The 20,569-nt window shown below is 44.5% G+C and overlaps 1 protein-coding gene across 1 annotated transcript in view; it reads left to right on the top strand.

Annotated features, from left to right (window-relative positions):
- Window positions 1-20,569, top strand: part of NCOR2 (nuclear receptor corepressor 2) — a 737,979-nt gene that overhangs the window by 629,834 nt on the left and 87,576 nt on the right. The window contains exons 29-31 of the mRNA XM_082255577.1: window positions 395-544; window positions 3,989-4,078; window positions 13,855-14,135. Of these exons, the coding sequence (XP_082111703.1) occupies window positions 395-544; window positions 3,989-4,078; window positions 13,855-14,135 (521 nt within the window). The remainder of the gene's footprint in view (window positions 1-394; window positions 545-3,988; window positions 4,079-13,854; window positions 14,136-20,569) is intronic.

Below are 20,569 nucleotides of genomic sequence, written 5' to 3'. Positions count from 1 at the left end.
TTGGTATCAGTAGATAAAATAGTGCCCCAAGGGCCGGATAAAAGCAAGCAAAGGGCCACATCTGGCCCCCGGGCCGCAGTTTGGAGACCACTGTTCTACACATTAACCTGTTTATCTGCTATTTGGTAGTCTTCCTCCTGTTTAAAGCAAGGCAGGGATTTTTATTTCCTTTTGAATTTTCTCTCCGGGGTGTCTCATGTTGTGTTATTTTTTTTCTTTGTGATTTTTTTTTTTTCTTTATTTTGATGCTAAGATGTGATTCTCGGTAATTGATCTATATGGTGGTATGTACTGTTTGGTTCAAAGAAAAGACATCGCTCAGTAATTAGACTCAACAGCTGATGCAACTTTAATTAATATTTTGTGTAATTAACACTGTACCCTTGCTTTTTAGGTGGATCAACTTCTCAAAACTCCAAAGAGGACCATCGAAGTATTGGGTCCACTCAAGAGTCAGGTGCTCCAAAACGCACTTACGATATGATGGAAGCACAGATTCCAAGAGGTTTACATGTCCGAGAGTTGCCAGCCGGTCCTACAGAAGGTAGGTGTGACTGTCTCGCATTCCTCTGTCATGTTTATTGAGGAATATATATGTCTCTGTTAAGATTCTTATTAATCCAGATAATGGTATACCCAGTAGTAGTCGCAAGTGGGCAGCAGCATATTGAACATCGAACTTCCGTGTGGCTCTTGAACAAAGTCATGTTCAGCTGCACCTCCTCTGCAATGTTAGAGACATTTAGCTACTCATCAAATCAAGCTTCCTCGATTATAACTGTGAAAGCTACTTAATGTATAAGTTCACCTTTTGGGAACAAATAAGAATTGCACATATTTTTGCAGGAAAAAAAAATGTGCACTTATTATTTTCTTCCCTAAAGCCCCGTACACACTTACCGATCGTCGGCCGACCGATCGGCCGTCTTTTGTCCCCGGGCTGTCCTGTCCGCTGAAAAGTGCAAAAGACTGCACACGAATTTTGTCCGCCGACTGCAGAAGTGATGCCAATCGGCCGTTCTGGTGTCAGCATACAAAAATTTTAATGCTTGCACGACAGATTCTGTTCGGCCGAAAGTGCGCTGTCGGCTGTCGGAAGCATCATACTAACAAGCCAAAAATCGGCCGATCGTTCGGCGGCCGAACAGTTTCGGCCGACAATCGGTACGTGTGTACGGGCCTTTAGGAGTCTGGAAAGCACTGCACCCGTGATCAGTGGTGCAATGGCAGACTTCTGCATAGAAGGGCTTGTAAATGAACTATGAGAGCCACTCATCAGTGACCTCACAGTTCATTTAGAACTACAAGCCATCAGAGCAAATACTGACGGTACTTGTAGTTCAAGTCGTTCACAGGAAGCTGTAAATTAATGACGCGGCAGTGTGGGCGGATGCCCCTGTGGCAGTGGGCTCCCAGATTCCTGTTCAGTCACTGGGGGAGGTCTGCAGCTAATAGTACATGTTACATGTTCCACCCTAAATATTAATGGAACATGTACATGTTCCAAAAGGAGAACTTATCCTTTAAATGAATAGCTAAATCTCCTTCTTGCCCATTGAGGGATACTTGTTTTAAAACTTCGGGTTTTACTGCTGCCTGTAAGAGGATTGAATACTGGGAAAAAAAAAAAAAACTGTAGGCTGGTCCTGTAAAGCCACCTACGCTTCAGCAAGCCTCAGTTTTTTGCTCGTGTACCTATGAGAAAAAATGTTTCTCTGTCCCGAGAGAAGCAAATCATTTTCTCTTCTTTTGGATAATTTTCTCAAGATTTGTTTACAAGATCTGTTGATACTTCCTAGGCCTTTTTTTCAGTTTCTTCGGTTTGCAATGCTTTTACCTGGTCTTTGGTTCACGTTAGTTAAGCTTTACCAGGTGGATATTCTCATCTTCGCAGATGCCGGTTTGGTCGTTTTTCAGCCGTCCCTATAAACTATAGGGCCCTAACTGTTGTTTTTTTTTTTTTTTTTTTTTTTTTTTTTTTGCCTGTTAGACATTTAGTTGCAGTGTTCCCCACCACTCAGGTTGGACAGCTTTTAAATGTCCCATTGGTTACAGTATTCATCCTTTGTCCTGTAATGTACGATTAAGGTAACAGAATTTTTGACCCACCTGTAAAGTCCCTTTTTTTGGAGTACTGGACACAGATCCATCCTCTCTGTTTCTTATGATCAACTCCCATTACTGCTTTTTTAAAAACTGAGGTTTTCTAGGAAGAAGGATGGGGTTGGACCTTTAGGTTGATTGGCCTGCGTAACTCAGAATTCCACAATACTTTAACCTCTATCCTGTAATGCACTCCAAGAAATTGTTTTTATGAGTAGGACAAAATCCTATTTTTTGCAAGCACTTTCTTCTTCAATCTAAACTGTTCTATATAATGTTGCTTGCGCTTTGTCTCCTCCATTGAATCTATCCAGAATGGTTGTGGTTAGCCTGGCTTTTAGAGTACCATGTCCAGACCCAACTGGACGTTGAAGGGGAATGCCTGGAAGTGATCTTCAGGCACTGGTTTGGCAAGGGGCACTTTCCAGTCTACTTTCTGGTAAAGCTTAGCTACATACTGCTGTCTGGGTCCAAAGCTGCTGACATTCCCTCAGTGCTTGTCTTTAGAGGTCTCTCTTAGTGGGTAAGGCCGGTCAGGTGAGCACAGGGAGTTTTCTCATTTGCATAGGCCACTTTAATTTCCAATTCTTGTTAGTTTTTGCCACTGGAGGGGTGCATGCTGACATTTGCTGGGAGAGTGTCACATAAGCATACTCCGCACTTTCTTCCTTGTCATCCACTATTGAGGAAGCATTTCCCCACTGCTGCTCCTGGAAGTCACGTGGAAGAGGTTGCAAGCCCTTTCTAGAACTCTGTTCTTGCTGATGGGTACTTCCATTCCCCTTATCTTGTTGTGTCATTAATTGTCAAACCATATTTGGTCAAAATCCCTTTAAGAAATATAACCACTACTATGGTTGATCCCTTCCTTAATACACATGTGTAGCAGATGGCTGTCAGCTGTGTGATGGTTCCCTGGTTGCCTCAGTGAACTGTCAGCCTTATGCGGCATGACATCCTTTCTGGTTTTGCAAATTTACAAGGTGGTTTTGAGGCCCAGGATTTCCTTCTTCACTGATTTTTTTTTTCCCATGCTGGATGGACCCAAAAGGCTGCACCAGCTTTCCAATTCCACAACCTCTAGGTGGCTCAGGATGACCATTGTCCTAGCTTATGTTGCATCAAGAATCAAGTTTCACCCTTGTCAAGGCACACTCTACTAGGTCTGTAAGTGCTTCTTGCAAGGACACCACCTGATATTTTATTCAAACATGCTCTATGATCTACCAGGTTGTCTAATATGATGCTAGCTTTGGGTGTAAGGTCATTCAAGAGACTTTTTGAGCTGCAGTTAGTCCCCAATTCTGTTGTTTTTTTCTTGGGCCTGTTAGCATTTCTTTGCTATTTTGCCCACCTTCTCAGTTGGACTGCTTTTTGACATCCTGCAGGTCTAACACACTCGCAATGCACTTGGCATGGCTTGCTACAAAAACTAAGGCATGCTGGTTGTAGGAGAGGTTATCCTCTGCCAGTGTCCAATCCTCCCATTCGGCAGCAATATAAGGCAAAGGTTTAAGACTTCCTGTCGCCCTTAATGGACACCACGTAAAGGATTTTATGGCAAGCACAACAATCCTATTTTCTTCAACATTACAAAACAAATCCAGTTAAATGTGACCAACTAATACTAGGTAGGAATATATGTCACATAGCATAGCATAGCATACACATTCCACCTCACCCAACACATCCATACAAAGTATTCTGTGCCAGATGCTGTATAAGGTCTGGCAATGGATTTCTCACTGTACATTGCACAGAAGGAGCCAACAAACATATGCCAACTTAGCTCAGTGTAAAGAATGTAATGGATGTAAATTTTTTTAAATTTTACTATGAGAATTTTGGCATTAATTCAGTATTGTCTTTTTGTGTATATGTGCAGGTTTAATGGGAAGAGCCATTCCTGGAGACAGACATAGTCCACACACCATGAAGGAACCACCACAACATATAAGGGGCTCCATAACACAAGGTAAATAAATTCTGGACATGTTTCTTTTGGATGTTATGTTTCTCTAATTTCTAATGATTTCTAATTAATATTTCTCTAGCGCTCATCGACAGACGTAGTCCTCGGTGATACACCACCTTCGGGTTATGTTACCTCCGCAGGAGCAGGACTAGACAGGAAATTAAAAAGCTCTGGCCACACCCTAGGGGCAGTCCCAGAGGGTATATCCTCTCTCTCTCTGCCTCAGCAAATCAGTTATTTTCTGTCTAGTTAGGAGTAAGGACCTAGATACCTTGCTGGGATCTTAGGTCCTGGCAAGAATTTTTTTCTAAAAGGATTTTTAGACAGCTTTTTTTCTCCAGTGTTCCTGTGAGATCTTCAAGCAAGAAAGCTGAACTGGGCGACGGGCTGGATGTTGAGATCCGGTGGTCACCCCAGTTCAGCCTACGAGCGCGTGCAGGCCATAGCTCCGCGCTGGGTCGGCCGCGACAAAGTCCCATTAAAAGGACTGAACCCGCGAGTTAAACGTCTCGCTGAAACGCCAAAGACCATGAGTCACGGCGTCCGTATCGGTCGACAGCCCTCCCGCCCCGGTGGAGAGGGGTACTGTCAGGAGTTGGTGCCCGCCTGGTTCCGGTATGGTGAGTAGTATGTTCCCCCTTTTTCCCTGACGGGTTTTGTGGTGAACGCGGGCCCCTCTCTGTATGGTAAGAAAGAGTCCTTTCTATCCTATAACATGTCACAAATCCTCCTACTTTGAGTGTGATTTTATGTGTGCAAAAAGCCAGGAGGCTTGGTTTGGGAGCTAACAATCTATTGTATACATGTTTTAAAGATGTAATCTGTGGCATTCTGGGAATCTTATGGGTTAAGTATAAGCTACCTACCAGTCAGAAGCCACGGACATGTAGACTGCCTTCCAAATCAGATCTCCAGCTATTAGCAGGCCTCCCGAACGGCCATGCGGTCCGCCAGGGCCGGTACCGCCAACCACGCCATATCTCCATGCAGAGAGAGTGTTGTGTGCCCTGCAGCACACCGCTAGTCAGCACAGGCCGCCGCCATTTTTTTTGCTGGATCGCACGAGCCGCCATTTTGGCGTAGCCTCGTGTCTCCAGCATGGGGGCGGCCATGTTTGAGGTGATCCTACACCTCGTGGAGCTTGGGGGAGGCGCCGGAAGGCGTGCAGAGGGGCGGAGCCGCCTCCCTTCTTCCTGGGCAGCCAGCCAAAAGACTTCCTGTTTGTCAGGACAGCGCTGTAACCTGTTGCAGTTTAACTCTGAGCATCAAGTGGTGAGCCTGGGGGTCTATCTCTCTCTCTCTCGATCGATAGGGATCCCTAGCAGGTAACACTAAGGGGCTTTTTTGTGGCGCTGGGGGTCAGAAGAAAAAAAAAAAAAAAAAAGTTTTTTCTTTTGAATTATATTATCCAGGAAGTAACTGGAGTTATTATGGACCCTGCCACACATATTCCCCCACCTGTTTCCCTCGAGGGGGCCTCGGGACCCGCCGGTGCACAGAGTATAGAATCATTTACAGCAATATTGGAGTCTATGGTGGCTCGGGTGGAGGCGGCCTGTCAGGGACGGGGGTCAAGGAAGCGACCCCCGCCTACCCCTATACTATCTGACACCTCTGACTCTGATTCAGAGATGGTCACTGCAGTTGCAGGTTCCTCTGCAAGGGCTGTTATCCCAGGTAAAGCCCCCTCAGACAGTGAGGAGGACGCTTCTTCTCCTGCTATAATTCAGGAAGAAGCATTGGTGGACGCACTAGTTGTGGCAGTGCAAGAAACCTTAAAACTTGAGGCTTTACCGGCAGAGGCAACTGAAACAGAGATTCCTTTCGGTACTAATAAGCCCATTAAGATGGCGAAGGCTTTTCCGGTACCTAAATGTTTTGGTAATCAGATTAAAGGAGAATGGGAGCATTCTAAGCGTACCTTTACTATTTCCAAGCGTATTGCTAGACGCTATCCGTTTGAGGAATCCATCATTAAGAAATGGACGGTACCACCAGTCGTGGATCCGCCTATTTCCAGGCTGAATAAAGCCACGGTTATTCCAGTGGAGGACACTTCGTCCTTTAAGGATCCGGTGGATCGAAAGATAGAAGCAGAGTCCCGCACTATCTTTTCTCTGATAGGGTCAGCATTTAGACCAGTAATTGTTATTGGTCTAGTTTCCCAGACACTTACGGAATGGGCGAAAATGGTACGCCAAGATCTTAGGGGAAAAGATATTCCCCAGGAGACATCTGATTTGATGGAACAGATCATACAAGGGCTACGGTTTATCTGTGACGCAGCCTTGGACACTACTCCCTTATTAGGGCATGCATCTAAGTTAGCAGTGATCCTCAGACGTGTGCTGTGGTTAAAATGCTGGTCAGCTGACCTAGGTTCCAAAAAGACCTTGACCAATCTCCCTTTTCAGGGGAATCGTCTATTTGGGGCCAACCTAGATGAAATCATTAAGGATGCCACTGGGGGCAAGAGCACTTTCTTGCCACAGGCTGCAAAAACTAAGGGACCTCGCAACAAGCGAGGACCTTTCTTTACCGCCCATAAAGGGCGCCCGGCTGGTACTAGCGGGAAAGGCAAGACTCCTCCAGGAGGATTCAAGAAGGGCTGGTCGGACAAGCAGAGGACCAACCCAGCCAAACCCGAAGCAAAGGAGTACACAGCCTGAAGGTGCGCCCCCACCCGGTTTCAGGGTGGGGGGACGTTTTCACCGGTATTCAGGACATCAGATCGAGCATCAACTACTACTACCGGTGCGATTCTTCCCTTCCAACATTTAAGTACTACAGGAAGCGGTAGTTACCGTTCCCTGAATAGATCTTTTCCTTTACCCTTTCCTAAGATTAGTCCCGATACCTCACAGGAATCGGATCTGGTTGACCAGATAGGCCAAGCAGCCTCTAGTCGGGTGACTTCGGTCCCTGAGGTTCAACCAGAAAAGATCACCTTTCCTGATAACTATCAGGTATCTGATAAATGTGTGGAAACAGAAAACGACCAGACTTTCTCGGATGGTCGGGGCCAGATAGCTCTAGGGACGCCTGGTTCAGATCCAATCAGCGCTAGTGGTCCTAGAGATTCTAGGCTGGCCTCCTCAAGCCGGCCTGGCCGACTTGGACATGCTAGTCGCAGACGTTCCGTGGGAACTTCGTCTCAGGGAGTGTCTGTGGTCTCTAGGACCAAGTTACCTTCGTGCTTTACAGTCGCTGGTTTTAATGGCCTGGCCATTGAGACCCAAGTACTGAAGGACAGAGGTTTGTCTACTTCTGTCATTCCTACCCTTATTAAAGCAAGGAAAGCGACTTCCAGCAAAGTCTATTATCACACATGGAAGACTTATATTGCGTGGTGCGAATCTTTAGGATTTCCTCCACGTACCTATTCGGTGTCTCGAATATTGGCCTTTTTGCAACAAGGGGTTGAGCAGAAGCTAGCCTTGAGCACCATCAAGGGTCAAGTTTCAGCATTAGCAATCTTCTTTCAGAAGCCGTTAGCTACCAAATCCTTGGTGCGGAATTTCATCCAGGGGGTGCGGCACCTGGCTCCTCCAGTCCGCGCGCCCTTACCGCCCTGGGATCTTAATTTGGTTTTGTCGGTTCTACAGAAACCTCCTTTTGAAAACATCAGGGAGATTCCCTTGCTTACTTTATCCCAGAAGGTGGCCTTCTTGGTGGCTATTACTTCTGCTCGCAGGGTGTCAGAACTGGCTGCATTATCATGCCAGTCCCCATACCTAGTGATTCATAGGGATAAGGTAGTACTTCATCCTAAGCCATCTTTTCTTCCTAAGGTGGTTTCAGATTTTCATCTGAATGAAGATATTGTACTACCTTCCTTGTGTCCTCAGCCCAAGCATCATCGGGAACATGCGTTGCATTCCTTAGATGTGGTTCGGGCAATCAGGGTATACCTGAAAGCTACGGAATCATTCCGTAAGACGGATTCACTTTTTGTGATCACGGATGGCCCCAGAAAGGGTTTGCCTGCATCTGCCGCAACCATTGCCAAATGGATTAGACAGACGGTGGTACAGGCTTATTCTATTAAGGGTCAGAGTCCTCCGTTCCCTGTTAGGGCGCACTCCACTCGAGCGCTCAGTACTTCCTGGGCCTTTCGCCATCAGGCGTCAGTGGTCCAGGTATGTAAGGCGGCCACCTGGTCGTCGGTACATACCTTTACAAAATTCTATAAAATTGATGTGACGGCATCGGCGGATGCCTCATTTGGCCGCAAGGTTTTGCAGGCCGCAATTTGAGGAGACCGGTGGTCTACCTCGAGGGTTTTTTTTTTTTTTATGTTTGAAAATTTTTTTGTTGAGTCTCATCATTAAGGATGAGCATTGTAAACTTCTAGTTGGCACCGGTTGGGCCTTCTAGATTGGGATTTGATTTCCATTTTCCCACCCCTCAGTTGTGATACTGCTCTGGGACGTCCCGAAGGTGGTGTATCACCGAGGACTACGTCTGTCGATGAGCGCTAGAGAAAAATGGATTTTTGTAAAATCCTTTTCTCTTAGCTCATCGACAGACGTAGTCCCCGCCCCTCTATTTTGGAGTTGGGTTGGGTTAAATTCTCTAAGCACTGCTTTTTCACATAACTGATTTGCTGAGGCAGAGAGAGAGAGGATATACCCTCTGGGACTGCCCCTAGGGTGTGGCCAGAGCTTTTTAATTTCCTGTCTAGTCCTGCTCCTGCGGAGGTAACATAACCCGAAGGTGGTGTATCACCGAGGACTACGTCTGTCGATGAGCTAAGAGAAAAGGATTTTACGGTAAGATTTTACAAAAATCCATTTTTATTCAAGAAGCAGCTTGTGCAACAAGTGAACTGCTACTGCTGTTCAGTAAACCTGGAAATCCACTCAGTTTACTTTAATCTGATATCTGTGTTATCCACTGCAGCCGCAATGCTGGGAGCTGTTCAAATCTGAGCTGGTTGGGTCTGATTCCAGAAATCTCTAATGCATCTTGATGTATCAAGGTGTCATTAATATAAAGTTACATGCAGCCACATTCAAAAAAATGTTTATGCTTTTATCTCGACAAAAAGTGGAACCACATTTTAACTACAGTGCTTGTTGTGTGAGATAATTCCCGACAGGCTCTGGATTGTATTATTTGTACTTGTTACCTTAGCAGCTGCTAGTTATTGACACTAGTTTACTTTACTTTGTAGCCCTTTTTGTATTCATTTTTAACCATGTGTAGTCATGGTTTAAAATTGAGCACACTCGTCGAATGGCGACAAACTACGGTACTTCAAAATCTCCATAGGGGACTCTTTAAACATTTCTACAGGTTATCTGTTTAGAGTTACAGAGGAGGTCTTGCGCTAGAATTATTGCGCTCATGCTAACGATTGTGGCGATACCTCCTATGTGTGGTTTAAAGACTGTTTACATTTGTGGGCTTGGCTTACGTATGCGTTCGCTTCTGCTTGGGAGTACGGAGGAATGGTGCGCTTTCAAGTTTTTGTTTTTTTCTTATTTATTTTTTTATTTTTGATCACTATTATTACTGTTACAAGGAATGTAAACACCCCTTGTGACAGTAAAAGACCCCAAATCCCTCCTTTGCACTTAAAAGCATTCAAAACACCAAGTTTGGCTGTTTTGAATACTGTCATTTTTTTAAACTTGGCACCTTTAAGTCTTCAGTAAACATGACATCGCCTCTGGGTTACTAGACCCGATTAAAGCCAATTCTGGCGTTCGGGTCTCCGGCCAGCTGGGGAATGTGGTGGCTGGTTGCTCAGGCCTCCCAGTAGGATGGGAGAGCCCAGGCGAGCCGCAGAAGGCAGTGGATCCTGCTGGACTGCAGCCATTTTTGATATAAAACAACCCCCCTTATTGACACTACATTCTTAGTCAGACCATGCATGGTTCAAATCTGGGCCGGTTCAGCAGGAACTGTGTATGGGCAGGCCTGAATGTACCAAACTGATCGATCAACTTGGGTACAACAGGCATCCTGGGTTTTACTTGCAATTATCGCTAGCAGCTTCTATAGCCGCTAGCAATAATCAGAGTCTTCTTCCGGCAGGGACAGCCTCCCCCGCACCCTTGTCGGGAGAAGACAATGACCCAACAGGGGGAATAAAGCAAATTTTCTGCATCCCTTGGTTCCAGGAAACTGTAAACAAATGCCATTGCCTAGTGTTCTGTGCGGAAACGAAAGAGTAAATAAAACTGAAGCAGGAACATTACACTCTTTAGGTACATGATGTATTTCTTCTTAGGACAGGCAGTGTGCTAGGACAATTCCTGCTGCTTAATGCTTTGGTACAGTGTAGGATGGTCACAGAGATTACCCAGAGTTTCAGTTCATCTGAGGTCAGTTTTGCATATGCAAATGATACACGCACAAAAGAAGGACATAGCCCTGGCTGGTGTGTATTTGCTTATTTGGTTATGTCATCAGCTGATAGCACTTAGTGCTATTAGGATTGCACATTTTTGTATGGCGGTATCCCTATTCAAAGATTGGACTAATATTTTTCTTTTTTTTTTTCCTCTAGCAGTTAACTGTCAGAGCTTACCCCAAGATTGATTTTTTGGATAAACTAGAAATTTCATATTACTGCACATTTCTCAAGGACCTTTTATTAGTTTTGTCCCATTGCCAGCACAAAAAAAAAAATAGCTTTAGCGGAGAAGTTTACCTTTGGAAACATGTTATATGTGTTACCTGTTTTAGGGTGGAATGTGTGACCGGTTCCCACTCCTGCAGCCGTTCCCCGATACGAGCCCTCTCTGTGACAGCAGAAGGGGGATCTTCTCCCCGTACCTGCTGTCACTAGTTGAAAAAAGCACGGCCATGAGTGGCTCTGCCCACACGGCCGCATCGTTCATTTACAGAATTCTGTGAATGGGAGAACTATAAGTGCTGCCAGCCTGTCGGCTTGTAGTTCTCATTGAACTACCAGGGTTCGGTTGAGCGATCTAGGTAGCTCATTGATTTTTCCTGTCTTTGTAAAATTGCCTGGCTGTATGATGTACGGGCAGACAGCTTACATTGACAGTCCAGTCTGTAGGAGTCCTGCATGGCACCCACGATCCGCAGGTGCAATGCTTTCCAGGCTACTACAAAAAAAATGCACATTTTTTTTTTTACTGGCAAAAAATGTGGATTTATTATATTTTTTAAAAAAAAAGTGAACTTATCCTTTAAAGCTATGTTGGGAAAGATAGTTGAGGCTAAGCTTTTCTAGATCCTGGTGCATAATATACCCCACAATATATCCGTGTTCTATTAAAATAATACCACACAAACCTTCCATAAATACCCGAATTATAGACACATCATTTTGGTCCAACATGAACGGTTTCTAATTTCTGAAGGCACCAGTAAGTTCATCTTTCTTATATATTTCACAAAGCAAACTATGTGTAAACCCGAACCATAAACTACAGTAAAACCTTGGTTTGTGAGTAACGTGGTATGCAAGCGTTTTGCAAGACGAGCAACATTTTATTATTTTTTTTAATTTTAACTTTATATATGAGCGATGTCTTGCTATACAAGAAGTGTTGAGTGGTATGATCACAGTTTTAATGTAAAAAACGTGGAATGACACTCACAATGCTAAAAACAATATCCAACGTTCGAGTCTGGTGCTCATCCGTGCAAAGCTGCTAGTATATACAGTATGTGGCCAGAGGTCTGGTGGCTCCCAGTGCTTCATGGAGAACTCAGAGATACCCCCAGCTGGGTGGGGCAGGCGTAGCATGTGTTCGGAGCATCCAGAAGTGACGTCAACAGTGCCACCAGCGCCCCCGGACCTCTTACTATGTACTGTATACACCAGTGGCTTTACACGGATGAGCACCAGACTCCTTAACACTAGATATTGTTTTAACATTGTGAATGTCATTCCACTTTTTTTACATTTAGGCTCCTTTCACACACAGAGTCTGTCAGGCGGACTCTGTTTTTCTTAGGGGGGGATCGATCCGCCGATCCCCAGCTGAGCAGACGGATGACAGCTGTCAGGTCCCCATTCTTCTCTATGGGGGAATCGGATGGGAACGGACCGTCTGTCCATTCTCATCCGATCCGATCCGCTAGACGAATGGAAAATAGGGTTTCCTTCTGTCCGGTTTTGACAGAATAGATGTCAGCGGACCTGTCTAGAGATGCATGGGGCGTCCATTCAGATCCGCCAAAAAAACTGAGAGGCAGATCTGAATGGACTCCCTGTGTGAAAGAGGCCTAACTGTTAAATCATTTTTATATGAATAAATGGTTGTGGAACTATAATCTGAGTTTCCATTATTTCTTATAGGGAAATTTGCTTTGATATACGAGTGCTTTGGATTACAAACACATTTCCGGAACAAAGTATGCTTGCAATCCAAGGTTTTACTGTACTTTTATTTGGCCCCTTTTTGTCTGTAGATATACCAGTAAAAGTGTATCTGTTCAATAAGTGCAAAATACCGTACCTGTTGATTCTGGTGCTGTACGCTTTATCACTTACATTGTTTGCAACTAGCTCCGTGGACTTAAAAAACGGCTTCCTCCCCCATGTTATGAAAGGAAGGGAAAGGTGTTCTACTACCGTAGGATGACAATGCTAGTCATGAGGTGTAGTAGCTGAATTGTTTTTTTTTCCCCCATAATTTATACTTGGTGATGGCAGTAACACACTTCTGGTTCAAATGTAACAACACTCCCTCTTTGTATCGTATCTATGGTGGAGCATTGTTGTCACCCAACAACAGGAACTGTGATAAGACTACAGAACACCACCCTTTTCCTTATCTCCATAACTTGGAGGAGGGATGTTCTGTAGTTTACAGAGGATAATAGGGAAAGGTGATCATATTGCTTGAGATTTCAGTTCAGTGCACAGGATGTTGCACTACATTACTTTTTTGTTGTTGGGTTTAGATATAAATAATATTATAAATGGATTTTTGGTTTTTAAATCAGAATTATTGCAGATATTGTTTCAGATTGGTCTGGTTGTAATGATGATTTATAAAAGGCTGCTTTGTCAGTAGGTAACATCGTGGGGTTAGCATCCTATCTGGGCCCTAGTTTTGTTAATTTCCCCATTACTTGCAAAAATAATCAGCTCATGTTCCATAGAAGGCTTAAAGAGGTATAAAACCCAAAAGCAAACATTTTAGTATATTGCAGCTTACCATTTCTTAGATGTGATGGCTGCATTTGTTTTCTTTTTTAAGCTTTCTCCTATTTTCATCTAGTGATCTGCCCAGTAAGTCTGTTATTTTATTTAAAAGAACAAGCTCTCCAGCAGAATGTATCCATTACAGGGATGAGACAAACCATTCAAGATTAATAGAGGTGCTCACAACAATCCGGCTTTATTTATGTAAAAGGAAAAAAAAAAGTATTTGCTGTGACTGCTTATAAAGTGTTAGTTGCAGTTTGGCTTCAATTTGTCAGTCTATTTAAATCTGCTAGTACGTCTAACACCCCCTTCCGCCCAGACTGACAATACTGCTGTCCAAAGGTACCCCTGAGCGCCTTCATCCAGAGTGGGGGTACTCTAATACAGGAGGTGTGTTACTGGCCAGATCACCAGGTGAAAACCAAAAGAAAAAGTAAAACTAATGCAGCCACGACATCTAATGATTGGTAAGCTGTAACATTACATTTTTGGTTTTGTGTTCAATACTTTTTTTGGTCTGGAAGGGTCATTTGGTGTTAATTTCCCATGGTGTTTTGATTTTTTATTAGGATACTTGGCTTTGTGTTCACTTTAGTTTATTTGATTTTTCATGTTGCAATCTGGCTATATTCTTCAGGAATCCCCCGCTCTTTTGCTGATGCTCCAGATGACTACCTCAGAAGAGAAGCCAAGCAGCTGAAAAGAGAAAGCACTCCACCACGAAGCCTATCTGATGCCTACAAAGTTAGAGCACATGAAGGGCTTTCAGGCCCGCTGAAGTTGAAAACCCATGAGGACATGGTGGCCACAGTGAAGGAAGCTGGAAGGTCTGTCCATGAGATCCCCAGAGAAGAAATGAGACACAGCTCAGAGATTCAAATGAATTCCCGGTCTCATAAAGATGGCTCTATTACACAGGTATGCTTTTACTAGTAAATATCAATGGTGCTGGCCTGGTTGCCTGTAATCTTTATTGGCAAAATGAGGAGTTTTACAATTACAAAATAATGTAAATATTTTCATGTGTTCAGAGAGTGTATATCAAAGTGGACACTGGTGAGGGGACAATGTATGCTGTAGGAATATGGTAACTAGTGAATGAACAATGTCTCTGCTAGGGGTAAGGACACTGTATATTTACCATCAAAGTTGCAGTGCTAAACTCGTCTAGTTCAGATCGTAGAAGTGGTACCTGACCTTTCATGCTCATATAGCAGAATCCTCCAGAAGCAAATTCAGAAGCCTCAATTTCTCTATTGTTCATCGACAGACGCAGCTTTTTCTATTCATAGACTCATAGGGTTATACTCCTCCTTCTAGGGATAGACACTAGGTGGGAAAAAAAAACTTGTCCACGCCTATGGGGGCTGTCCCAGCAGGCATAACCCCTCAGGCTCTGCTATTCTCAAACAGTTTTGTTCTGCCTAGTGTTAGGAATAGGACCTAGCTCCCTGTTGGGACTTCAGTCTTAGCTGTAACAGGGAAAGTTTGTGATTTTTTTTTTTTTTTTTTAGTTTTACTTGTTAGTTCCTGAGGACCAAGATCCAGCGGCACTACAAGCAACAGCAGGCTGGTATTCGCACTGGATAATCTAGATCCTTAAGGTCTCCCAGCCTGGCCATCGAGCGTGAGCAGGTTATAGTCCAGAACTAGGCCTCGCCACGACAGTGCCCCGATGGAGAACGCAAATGACCTGAATCGCCCTGAGTCACAGCCTCCCCTTGGCTAACAGCACCCCCGTCCCTGGTGGGAGGTGATCTGTTTCAGAGTGGCCCACCTTGTACCATTGTACAAAACCCCTGGAGGTCGAGTGGTGGGTGTGGGCCCCTTCCTGGAATGGTCGAACTTTAGGGGCTCCCTCGGTTCCCTGGCACCCTTTAGGATATACCCCTTGGCACTTTCCCTCCCCTAGCAGGTTTTTACCTTGGGGAGGGGGGGTAATAATGCAGCCGCTTCTGTGCTTATTTGAGGGGTGTGAATGTCCTGAGTGGATCCCTGATTAGGGACCCCTTTGATGCCTTCTATTTTGGGATCCTCCCTGGGGGTCCCGAAGTCTGTGTGGCGCGTCGTGGGGGGCCTCATTTTGCTGTGGTTCATGATCTCTGTGTTCCCATTAGTTTGTGTGGGCAGCCATTTTATGTATCTCCCCATTGAGAATGTATTGCGGCCATTTTCTTGAGGTCCGTGGGCTGGACAGACATGCAGCAGGCTTTTTCCTCTTCCTGTGCAGCTCAGTGTTACTTTTGTTTTCTACACTGATCAGACTGGAAGTTTTTCTCTCGGCTCTGGTAACGTTTTTTGGGTGCTCCCTGTAGGTTTTTTCCTCCCTCCTGCTCTGCTATTATACTAAATATAATATACTAATCAGGGTAGAGGGTCCGAAGTATTTGCGGTGGGACCACGTTTTAAAGGGACATACACAAAATAAAAAGATTTTTTTGCAAAATGGAGTCCCAGGATAAAATTTCACCTGCAGACCCCCTGGAAACAACTGCGGGACCCTCCGGTTCACAGTTGCAGCCAGAAATAGCAGTTTTCTTTTTTTTTTTGCAAAGACTGATGTCAAAAGTGGAATTTGTCTGTTCTGGTTTTGCCAGCCACAAACGTCCTCCACCCTCACCTCCATCGGTGAGAGTGGGTCCTCGGAATCTGAGATAGATATGGTCGCCGCAGAGGCAGACCACCTTGAGGGGTCAGTGTTTTTGCATTCTGACGGTGAAGAGGACCTGCCGAGCGAGAACATGCATTGGTGGAAGCCCTGATAGTTTCCGTGCGGGAAACTTTAGAAATGGCTGATGAACCCTTAGCGATGGGTACGCAGGTGTCTTTTGGCTCCCGCAAATCCCATAAGTCGAGCAAGGTGTTCCCTTCTCCAGAACTTTTTCACACTATTGTGGATAAACAATGGCGACGCATTTGAGCACGTTGGTGGTGCCTAAGCGTTTTGCAAGCCATTACCTCTTTGCGGAGGCAGTGTCTGCTAGGTGGACTGTACCACAAAAAGTGGATTTTTCGGTGGCCAGGTTTAATAAAGCGACTCTTGTACCGATGGAAGAGTCTCCAACTTTTGCGGATCCCGTGGGTAGACGGGTGGAATCCTTGTCCCACCATTTACATGTGGTAGCAGGTCACATGTTAAAGTCTACCTTTGTGAACGTTCTGGTAGCGCAGGCTGCTACTGAATGGGTGAAGTTCCTAAAAATAACTTGGAAGCTGAACGGCTCCCCCCCTGCGGAGCGGGAACTGATGGACCAGTTGGCACATTCCCTGGTGTTCATGTGTGATACTTCCCTGGATGTAGCACTGTTAGTGGCCAGGGCGTTGGCAGTGGGGATTGGTATTAGGTGCATGGTGTGGCTAAAGAGCCGGTCTGCTGACCAGGCTTCCAAAAAGGCCTTGACTGATCTTCCTTTCACAGGGGAGAGGCTGTTTGGATCCTCTCTTGATGAGTTGATCAAAGGCCTCACTGGGGGTAGGAGTACTCTTTGAGTTTCGAAATCCTCTAAGGACAAGGCACCACGTGTTAGAGGGGGGGGGGGTCTTCTTTTGCTGCTCGTAGGTGGCCAGTTCGTACCTTCGGGTTGCAAGCGACGGTACTGCAGTTCAGGTCTTCTGGAAGTTCCGAGAAGTTGTTGCTGTTGGCAGTCTGTCTCTCTTTTCTGCGAAATTACAGAGGCTCAGGGCAATATGATTTGGCATGAGCCACTGGGCAACTCCTCTGCAAGATTGTCCTGTCCAGATTCAATCGGCCTATGCCAGGGCTGTGGCTTATTGTGATCACCAAGGGGGCAACAAGTCTGTCTTGGCGGCCGGGAGTGGTTCCCTCACCCGGAGGCTTTTTCATCTCCTGTGTGTTTGTTCGCTTCTTGCCTCACCTAGGCGGTTCGGGATCCTCTGACCAACAGCAAAGATGCACTGGTGGCACCTTGGGGTCAGTACTGACTGAGTTATGCCTTCCATACTTTGAATCTTCTGCCGAGACTTTTACGCAGGATAGGGGGGAAGGAATTCTGGTCATTCTGGTGGCCCCAGACTTGCCTCGCTGGTCTTGGTATGCAGATCTGGTAAGGTTGGTCGCCGATGCTCCTTGGAGACTTCCTCTCTGGGAAGATCTGCTGTCTCAATGCCTAATCTTTCATCCTGCTTTAGAGTAATTGGCCTTAACAGCATGGCTGTTGAAAGCCAGGTGTTGAGGAATAGAGGTCTTTCTGACTATGTGATTCCTACGCTGTTCTTCAAATGCCTCCTTTTGAAAATCTTCGGAGGCTTTCACTGCTGTCCTTGTCTCATAAGGCTGCCTTCTTGGTGGCTATCACTTCTGCCCACAGATTGTCTGACTGGTGACGTTGTCTTTCTGATCACCTTATCTGGTGGTACTTCAACCTCATCAGTCGTTCCTTCCTAAGGTGTTTTCTGATTTTCATCTGAATGAAGACATTGTATTGCCTTCACTTTGTCCTAAACCTCAGCATCTGACGGAGCATGCTTCGCATTCTTTGGCTTGGGTTCAGGCGATCAGGTCAATTTACAGACCACTGAGTCCTTTCAAAAATCGGACGCTCCTTTTGTCTTTTTTGATGGACCTCCATAAGGGTATGGCTGCGTCTACTGCGACCATTTCCAGATGGATCAGGCAGACGGTGGTACAAGCCTATTCACTGGAGGGTCAGGTTCCTCCTTTCCCAGTGAAGGCTCACTCTACGAGAGCGCTGATTGTCTCTTGGGCTTTTCGCCATCAGACGTCGGTGTTACAAGTTTGCAAGGTGGCAACTTGGTCGTCTGTGCAAATGTTCACTAATTTCTACAAGGTAGATGTGTGGGAACCTGCAGATGCTGCTTTTGGCTGCAAAGTTTTGCAGGCTGCAGTTTAAAAGAGAATTCCTTTTGTTTCTCTTTGAGGGTTCCATTGTTTCCGGGTGAGCTCCAGTTGTTCCTGGTTGAGCTTTGTTTTACCTGGTTGGCTACTTTAGCCATTCTGGAATTCAGTTTTTTGCTTCTGTGTTGTTCCCACCTCTCATGATATACTGCTTTTGGACATCCCTAGGAGTCTATGAATAAGAAGAGCTGTGTCTGTCCATGAACGATAAAGAAAACTTGATTTTTGTAAACCATAAAATCCTTACAAAATTTGAGCTTTGTGGTTCGATTTCCTTTCCTCTGACTTGTGTAAGCAATTAACACAGTGATTATAGATGTTTACTCTAGATATATATTGACCTTTCCACTTTATATTGAGACTGGTCGACCAGGAAACGTCTAGATTGTACGAAGTCTGTTGATAGTGTTGAATTTTTTTTCTTTATTCTTGGGAGAGAAGAGGAATATTACATCTCCCCATTCTCCTATTGTATCTTTCCTGGTATCTTACTATATCCCCATCTTATGTACCCTTTCTCTGATGCCCTTTTCCCTACCCCCTATCCTGACTCTACTTTCCTCTACATTACCCTTGGTAGTTACTACACTTATTTATGTGCTCTCCACATTTTTCTGTAAATCGGTTGTTGGAGCAATCTTCCCATCTAAATTGTAGGACTCTAAAGATGTGTTGCAGATAACCCTGAAAATTCATACGGGGAATGTTTGTATTGTGCTCTCTCTGAAAATTATTATTATACATGATTTATATAGCGCCATCAGTTTGTGCAGGGATTTACAACGTTATGTGAAAATAAAGATTTTGCAAAAAAACAAAAAAAAAAACAAATGCTACCCCATGAAGCCTGCATGGCAAAACCTATTCCATTAAGCACAATACACCATCTGCAGTGTCAATGGTCTCATCTTACTTCTATGTTTGAAGTCAAGAGTGGAGATTGTTTGGGCCATTTTCCAGCTTTCCAAGTAAGGGCCCATTCACAATGCTGTGTGCTGCAAAGCATTCATTGTTGTGTGTTGTGATGCTTAAACCTCTCATTCAAAATGAACAGGCTGAGGCGGACAGCAACACACATAAAAATAAGGTGGGCTGCATTTGATTGGAAAGCTCAAGATACCATGCGTTGTAATGCATTGCAAGGCACATTTATTTTGGTGGTTCTTTGCGGTGCACACCATCAGATGTAGTGTGTTTATTGCCTTGGATTCGAACACAGTGCAGTATCCGTGACATCATTGGGGTGAACAGGCCTTCACTTCCCTGACATTTTGTGTTTTTTTTTTTTTAATATTTGAAAACATAAGAACATACGTAATCTTACATACTGTATATAGTGTAAGGCTCCATTCACACCTGGGCGTTTTTAAATGTTTTTCAGCTCCAAAAACGCTAAAAAAAAAACGTTCCAAGACGCTCCAACAAGTAAAACCCCATTCATTTAAATGGCCCCTGTTCACATCTGAGCGTTTTGCAAAATGCCTGTAGCTGAAAAAAGTACATGAGCTTCTTTTTGGGCTAATTACCAGCATTTTTAATAGATGTCAATGCCTGCCTCCAAAAACGCCTGAAAAAATTGCAGTAAAATCGCGGTAAAAATCGCTGTAAAAACGCGGTAAAAAGGCTACGCTCAAGTGTGAATGCAGCCTTTGGCCTTATGTTAAACGTTAAATACAGCATGAGAAAAGATACAAATTTATATATGAAAGTTTTTTTTTATTCATTTTTTTTTATTTTTGTTGTTTTATACATCACTATGTCATACAGTGTATTGTATATTATTACTAATAATCTGTTTTACTAATAATCTGTCATGTACGCATAGAGTAATGGCAGCATTATTTTCCTCATGAAGTGTGATTTTGCTGTTGAGGCAGTTTAATGACAGTGAATAACAGGAAATAAATTCAGCTGCTGAAAGTGCAGAAATACAGACACCATATACTTTACTGGGGAACGGAATGAATGATTGAAAAGAAGAATAAAATAGGCAATTCATGATGAAAATAAACTGGTTTTGAAACCGAAAATAAACCACAGAATCCAGACAGAATTTCAAAGTTACATTTAGCATACAATCTAAGTCCCCAGATTTCAAATCACCCCCCTCGAATCGGCCCATTTCAAACACAGTACAGTGACCGGTGTTTTACTGCACTGTAAGGACAGTCACTGCTAGGATACACAGAAAGCAATTGTTTTTTATGTTTCCTATACCCACTGAAATGCAGCTGGAGCTGTGACAAAATGTAGACATGCAGTATTTTATCACAGCGCAGTTCCACTGCATTACAAGGCAAAATGCCACGTTGCCTGTGTGCCTAGTTTTCCCCACTGCGTTACGGTGGTGCCCGGTAAGTGTGTGCTGAATCAAAATACTGAATGCATGAATGCATGCTGTAGTTGTGCAGCGTAGTGAGAGGTAATCCACCCCCTCACACCCTCACAGCGGCCAGTTGAACTGTATGAAATGTTT

Source organism: Pelophylax lessonae (genome assembly GCF_965119305.1).
Source record: "Pelophylax lessonae genome assembly, chromosome: 1".
Taxonomy (NCBI): domain Eukaryota; kingdom Metazoa; phylum Chordata; class Amphibia; order Anura; family Ranidae; genus Pelophylax; species Pelophylax lessonae.
This window is presented reverse-complemented; position numbering and strand designations above follow the sequence as displayed.